This window comes from Peromyscus leucopus, chromosome X (genome assembly GCF_004664715.2).
Source record: "Peromyscus leucopus breed LL Stock chromosome X, UCI_PerLeu_2.1, whole genome shotgun sequence".
NCBI lineage: Eukaryota > Metazoa > Chordata > Mammalia > Rodentia > Cricetidae > Peromyscus > Peromyscus leucopus.
The window spans coordinates 16,471,095-16,478,081 of record NC_051083.1 but is presented as its reverse complement, the minus strand read 5'-3'; the positions used below and the strand labels follow the sequence as shown (position 1 = coordinate 16,478,081).

General features: G+C 49.8%; 1 protein-coding gene across 5 annotated transcripts; it reads left to right on the top strand.

The window, feature by feature from the left end:
• Positions 1 to 655: 655 nt before the first annotated feature.
• Wdr45 (WD repeat domain 45) lies at positions 656 to 6,903 on the top strand. Of its 5 annotated transcripts, none has more exons than XM_028881349.2 (11): positions 656 to 787; positions 2,649 to 2,720; positions 2,832 to 2,906; positions 2,996 to 3,100; positions 4,685 to 4,790; positions 4,907 to 5,001; positions 5,434 to 5,513; positions 5,628 to 5,836; positions 5,919 to 6,020; positions 6,096 to 6,241; positions 6,476 to 6,903. In XM_028881349.2, the coding sequence occupies exons 2-11, from the start codon at positions 2,666 to 2,668 to the stop codon at positions 6,583 to 6,585; spliced, it is 1,083 nt and encodes a 360-aa protein (XP_028737182.1). In that variant the 5' UTR covers positions 656 to 787; positions 2,649 to 2,665; the 3' UTR covers positions 6,586 to 6,903. The 5 variants fall into 5 exon arrangements, with proteins under 5 accessions (XP_028737182.1, XP_028737180.2, XP_028737183.1 ...); XM_028881347.2 differs by lacking the exon at positions 656 to 787 and adding an exon at positions 892 to 1,132; XM_028881350.2 differs by lacking the exon at positions 656 to 787 and adding an exon at positions 892 to 1,178.
• Positions 6,904 to 6,987: the final 84 nt, after the last annotated feature.

Genomic DNA, 6,987 nt, shown 5'->3' with positions numbered 1-6,987 from the left:
ATGGCTCAGCAGTTAAGAGTACTGGATGCTCTTCCAGAGGACCTGGATTCAATTCCTAGCACCCACATGGCAGCTAACAGCTGTCTGTAACCTCAGTTCCAGGGGATCTGACACCTCACAGAGACATACATAGAGGCAAAACACCAATGAACAAAAAAAATTACAAATAAATAAAACATTTAAAAAGCAAACAAGAACAGAATCTCAACTATATAGCCCTGATTGTGGTAAATGCAATGTAGTTGTCCATTCTTCTTTTCCTTTTGTTGATTTTTTAGTAACCCCGGGTGGTGAAAACTCTCTGTAATCCTGTCTCAGCCCCCAGACCCAACTCATTTATTATTTTTCACAACTGAATACACACACACACACACACACACACACACACACACACACACACACACAAGGACCTCACAACTCTAATGTTCCCAGTGTGTAATTTGGGGCCTTTTGTGTTTCCACGGTAAGCATTCTCTTTTTCTTTTTCTTTTTTTTTTTTTTTTTTTTTTAAGAAAGGATCTCATGTAGCCCAGGATAACCTTTAACTCCTGTTCCTCTTGCTTCTTCCTAGCCAAGTATTATGTATGACTACGAGAGTGCACAAACACGCCTGGAGCACACAGTTGTTTTAGCATAAAACAGTATTTATCGTTTTGTAAATAAACAGAACTAAAGATAGAGTGGGGAAAAGAAAGTAAAATCCCATCGCATCTTCTCCCGCCCAAGGCGATCTCAACTTTCAAGATCTTTTATCTTCCTCCCAACCTGGAGCTTCCAAAGCCACAAGGTAAACATCCAACAGCCACTCTAGCCCAATTCAGAGGACTAACTCGTTAGCCTGGGAGGTTCACCCCTCTAGCTCTCGGTGGGTTAACGAGTTCAATGCTTGGCCCGCTTCCGTTTAGGGAGGGGAAGGCCCTCTTTCTCTCCGGGTTCCCTCAGATAGTACTGCCTTCGGAAGTCTCTTGTGCTTCCAGTCCCCGAGTCGGCCCTCACTCTCCTCCCGATACTCCCCTCGGAGGACTCTACCACTGCTCGGGATGCTCCACAAATCCGCGAACTGGGCGAGATCTGTGGCCGGATTTTCAGGCCAGGATGAGTCACTTCCGGTCACAGACTCCCTCCTCCGGAAGTAAGACCTGATGTAAACAGCAGAGCCGGGCACCAAAGCCCGGGAGGTCAGAAATTCGTGCCGCAGGCGGCACCGACAGCTAGGGCAGGGGTCTGGGAGGGGTGAAGAGCAAAGCAGCAAAAGCGACGTGCAGCTGGAGCACGATCCGAGGGTTGGTCAGGGTCATGGGGTGGGTGTCTGTACTAGAGGTCTTGACAGGTGGGGACAGGCGGCTTGAGTCGGTGCTGTCATGGAAAGGAACATGACTTTTGGGAGAGGGTGAGACATATCAATTAGGGTTCTTAGATAGCGTGGGCATTTGGACCAGAGATCTAAAAGAGGGTCTTGGAAGCTAGTGCTAGAGCAGAATATGGCTCATGTAGAAGCAAGACCCAGACGTTACACCAGAAAAAGTAGGTTTGAAGTCTTAGAGGATGGGTAGGGGGTGTGTCTGGACAGAGGTCTTGGAGTGATGGGGTTCGACAAGAGCATGAAACTTCTAGGACAGGGAGACAGAGAAGCAGGTTGAAGTTTTCCTAGGCAGCTTTTTGGGGTGGTGTGTACTGGGAGATCTTTAGAGGGTATCTGTGCCCTAGGGCAGGGTCTACTAGAGATAATGTGGGAATAAAAGGGACAAATTTTAGGGGGAAGGAGGTTCTCGAGAGTGGCATTGGGTCAGCTCAGTTAGGAGTCATGGCTAGAGAGGACAAGGAATGGAATGTGTCAAATGCAAAGAATTTAGAACGTCAAGGGAATGCCAGGTGGGGTCCTCAGGACCGAAGCAGAGGGAGTGGACGGAGTTCCCAGGCTTGCCTTAGTGGTCAGAATTAGCACTATGAGAAAAGGGTTTTGGGGAAAGTGTTGCTTGGGAGGGTGTAAATGAGAGGTCCTGGGGGCAGATAAATGAGAGTTAGGAAGGCACAAGGAGGGAGTTCTGTGGGCGATGGGCCATCCCTAGCAGTGCAGGGAGATGCAAGATACCTTAGCCCTTGTTCTCTTACTTACTGATAGGTGGAGCCGGGTGCAGGTGGAAAGAGATTTGAGGTCATGTCAGGAATTAGAGCCAAGGATGGCTGGGAATGAGGAGGTATCATGGGATATGCTCTACTCCATTACTTCCTGATAGGTTCAGTAAGGGTTGGTGTTTATGGCAGTTGTGAGTCTATATCATTGTAGGCCAAGATACATTCTGCGTGTGATCTTGGTTTGAACAGATACTCTGAGGTATACTCCACTTGTTTTTGTTTTTTGCAGTCTGGCAAAGAAAAGTATCAAAATGGGGAGGAAGCCGGGAGTGATGGTCCACACCTATAATCCCATCACTCAGGAAGTGGAGGCTGGAGGACTGCTGGGAATTCAAGGCCAGCCTGTGCTACATAGGGAGTACCAGGACAGCCAGGGATACGTAGCAAGACCCTATCTCAAAACAAAATAGACAAAGTGGTGAGGAAGAAGAAATCGTTTGGGGGACAGAAGTTGTAGGACTTAAGAGAGGACATTCCAGAACTCTTCGAAATGCTGTCATTTTTGTGCCTAGGGAGACAGTCCTGGACCATGACTCAGCAGCCACTTCGAGGTGTGACCAGCCTCCATTTCAACCAAGACCAAAGTAAGCTTGTGATTGTATCTTTGTGGGGAAGAAAGGAAAGAAGGGTCAGAAGAAGGAAGATGGCTATGAGTCCCTCGAATTTTGAGTCAGACAGATTCCTTCCATCCCCAGGCTGCTTTTGCTGTGCCATGGAGACGGGCGTACGCATCTATAATGTGGAGCCGCTGATGGAGAAGGGGCACCTGGGTAGGTGGCTGTAGTGGTGGGGCGGTGGGCAGAAGGGCTGATGTGGGCACTTGGCATCTACCTCTACTGACGCCCTGGTCCTTGTGCAGACCACGAGCAAGTAGGCAGCGTGGGACTGGTAGAGATGCTGCACCGATCCAACCTGCTGGCCCTGGTGGGCGGTGGTGGCAGCCCCAAGTTCTCCGAGATCTCAGGTAAGTGCTTTCATCCTGCACTTGACCTAGATTCCCTAAGTTCCTCACTTCCCACATACAGCCCTGAGGCATGGGCAGATGAAGTCCTCAGCACCTCAGAGTCCCACAGCGAGGCACACTTTTTTGTAAGTCATGAATCTTTGAGCTTGAAACGTTTGATCTGTTACTTATTGATACAGGGTCTCACTGTGTAGTTCTTGGTTGATCAGGTTGGTCTCAAACTCACAGAGCGCTGGGACTAAAGGTGTGTGTTATCACACCGAGCACTTTTGTTCTTATTTAGGAAACCTCACTGGAGCCAGGGGTGTATGTAGCTTGGTGGTAGAACACTTGCCTGGTGTGCTCAAGGCCCTGGGGTCCATCCCCAGCACTATAAAAAGAGAAAAACCACATCTTGTCCATCTCCTGTGTGCCATGTTCGTAACAATGGAGCACTTACTGGGAGCATAATAATAATTTTAAGCACTTTACACATAAACACATTAATTTGAGACAAGGTCTTCTGTAGCCAAGTATGACCTTGAATTGATCACCTACCTCCCAGGTGCCAGGATTACAGGTTCGTGCCTTCACATCTGGCTTTACATAATTAGCTCATTTAGTTTTGTGGGGTTTTCTTTCTTTTGGCTTTTAGAGACAGGTCTTCTACATAGCCCTGACTGTCCTGGAACTCACTATGTAGACCAGGATGGATTGGAACCACAGAGCCCCTCCTACCTCTGCTTGATGGGATTAAAGGTGTGCCCTACCACTCCCAACTAAGTCTGTGTGGTAGGAAACACCATCGGCCCTTCTCCCCCTTCTGCTGTGCTGTGGATGGAACTCAGGGCTCTATGCATGTTCTATCACTAAAGCCATACACACAGCCTCCTGATCCTCACTTTTACTGATGAAAAAACAGACCTACTTAAGGGGCTGTTTCAGATCACATAAGTAGTAGGTTTTCAAATCTTGGAGCCATCTGTCCTACACCTTCTTGGCTTGTGCCTCAAGTGCCACCTTGTTTTCAGTTTTTTTCTTGTTGATCCCAAGCGACATGGCAGCATTTAGTGAGTCACAGAAGCCTAGAACTTATCACAAAATCTCCTGGGTATGGACTGGATCCTGAAGATCGAAGTAGTTACAGAGGGAAGTTGTGGACCCTTAACTGTTTGTTCTTGTGCTACAGGTCCTTGAGCACACTCCGCTCATTTGAGCCTTGATTTTTTTTTTGTTTGTTTGTTTTTCAAAACAGGTTTCTCTGTGTAATTTTGTGCTTTTCCTGGAACTCACTCTGTAGCCCAGGCTGGCCTTGAACTCACAGAGATCCGCCTGCCTCTGCCTTCCCAGTGCTGGGATTAAAGGCGTGCGCCACAACCGCCCCAAGCCTTGATTTTCTTATCTCCAAATGAGCATAACTGGTCTAGAATCATTTCCTTAGAGATCTTGTCCCCAGTGTTCATGCTGTGTGAGGCTGTGTGACTATTTAGTGAATGGTGAAGCAGATGGTTGAGGGCCCATGAGGAATAGGGATGGGCCCTGTGTCGCCCAGTCTGCCTCTTACCCTAACCCTCGGTCTTGTCAACCCACCCATCTGCCTATCAGTGCTCATCTGGGACGATGCCCGAGAAGGCAAGGACTCCAAGGACAAACTGGTGCTGGAGTTCACGTTTACCAAGCCAGTGCTGGCTGTGCGCATGCGCCATGACAAGTGAGCTTGCTGAAGACTGGGATGGGGGCAGGAGGTTCCCAGGCAAGTTAGAAGCTCCACCCCTCCCCTTCTCGGCAGTTTCCCTTCCCTCATAGCCTTCTGTGTGATGTCTGCAGGATTGTGATTGTGCTGAGGAACCGCATCTATGTCTACTCCTTCCCTGACAACCCTCGAAAGCTGTTTGAGTTTGACACTCGGGACAACCCCAAGGGTGAGAGGACCCAGCTATCCAGGTGTAAGGATGTGAGGCTCGGGAAGAGGCAGAGGAGGAGATGAAAGAAGGGACACATACTCAGAGATCTTGGGGGGGGGGCTCTATGCAACAGATACAGCCCTTCCAGTGCCTACCTTATCCCTAGCCCTAGTCCTGACCCACATGACAACAGAAAGCACTCACTGAGGACATGGGTAAGTGAATCAGTGAGCCCTGGGCCTCCAAGGATTTCTTGGCAACTTCTTAGAATCTGTTCAGACCATGGAGAGCGGAGCTTAATGCAAAGCCTACCCCTGTCAGGTTGCTATGGGAACTAGACCACAGAGGGTTAAAGTCTGGCCGTCACTGTCCAGCTCTAGCCATTCTGAGACTCAGCCTTCCCCTGGCCTCCTCTTCACCTGCCCATCCCCACTTATCCTCACAACTTAGGGCTCTGTGACCTCTGCCCAAGCCTGGAGAAGCAACTGCTTGTGTTTCCTGGACACAAGTGTGGAAGTCTGCAACTGGTGGTGAGCCATCCAGTGGGCAAGGGCGGCGAGGTGGGTGGGCTGCCTGTCTCTTGTGAACTTGGGGTCCCTCTCTTCCATATTACCCCAAGCCCAAACTCTCCCCTCCTGCTCCAGGATCTGGCAAGCACAAAGCCTGGCACTTCATCAGCTCCATTCACTATTAATGCACATCAGAGTGATGTGGCCTGTGTGTCCCTGAACCAGCCAGGCACTGTGGTGGCCTCAGCCTCCCAGAAGGGTACCCTTATTCGGCTCTTTGACACCCAGTCCAAGGAAAAGCTGGTGGAGCTTCGAAGAGGCACTGACCCTGCCACCCTGTACTGGTGAGCAGAGTGTATGTGTGGTGGGCTGGCGCCTTACAGCACAAGTCACCACGTTGGACACCATTACTGGTCTGTCTTGCAGCATTAACTTCAGCCACGACTCCTCCTTCCTCTGTGCTTCCAGCGACAAGGGCACTGTCCATATCTTTGCTCTTAAAGACACCCGCCTCAACCGGCGCTCTGCGTGAGTATCCTCACCCTATCCCTATCATGCCCCTGGCCATGTGCCATACCTGGACTTACCAAACGCTGCCTACAGGCTGGCTCGTGTGGGCAAGGTCGGGCCTATGATTGGGCAGTACGTGGATTCTCAGTGGAGCCTGGCCAGCTTTACTGTGCCTGCTGAATCAGCATGCATCTGCGCCTTTGGTCGAAATACTTCCAAGAATGTCAACTCTGTAATTGGTGAGTGGCAACAGCCCCCTTGGTTTGTGGTACCACATGGGTAAAGGACTGCGGGTTGGACCTGAAAGAATTTAAGGGTTTTCAGAAGCTGGAAGAAACTGGAATGTGTGGCTCAACCTCGTAATTAGTAAAGGGTGTGGCGCTTGGGCAAAAGCCGTGGTGGGACACCAGAGAGGATTGGAGTATGTGGCTGGGGCATCTCCTAACCTTTCATAACACCTCAACCCTCCCTAGCCATCTGCGTAGATGGGACCTTCCACAAATATGTCTTCACTCCTGATGGAAACTGCAACAGAGAGGCCTTTGACGTGTACCTTGACATCTGTGATGACGATGACTTTTAAGAGCCCTGGCAGCTGTACTAGGAACCTGCAGTAGCAGATGGCCAAACTGAGTCTTGAGGGTGTTGAACCAACCAGCAAGCGTTAATGAGGCCTCCCACTCTCCACTCAAGCACAGCTGTGTCTAAATAAACAGCTCACTTCCCCCAAGCACTTTTTTGTGACAGTGCTGAAGGCCAAGGACAGATTCCCTGGGCCACCTAGTCTGGAAAACATTCACTGGGACCCAAAAGGATTGTCGGAATCCAACCTGGGGATTTAAAAAAGAATACCAGGAGATAGCCTCTGTGATGTATATGAATAAAGAGCCTTTAAATGGCATTTACGACTTGACCTCAAGGGTGGGGCATACTTTTCCTGGAGCAGGGTGACCTCGGCTCCTCCCAGGAAGTGGAATATAGCTTG

What these genes read in the sequence shown, in the direction of transcription:
- Wdr45 (XM_028881347.2), top strand. Translation starts at nt 1,096, where the DNA reads ATGAGTCACTTCCGGTCACAGACTCCCTCCTCCGGAA. An exon ending in ACAGACTCCCTCCTCCGGAA is followed by an intron (nt 1,133 to 2,648) that starts GTAAGACCTGAT and finishes TTTTGTGCCTAG; the next exon opens with GGAGACAGTCCTGGACCATG. An exon ending in CCATTTCAACCAAGACCAAA is followed by an intron (nt 2,721 to 2,831) that starts GTAAGCTTGTGA and finishes TTCCATCCCCAG; the next exon opens with GCTGCTTTTGCTGTGCCATG.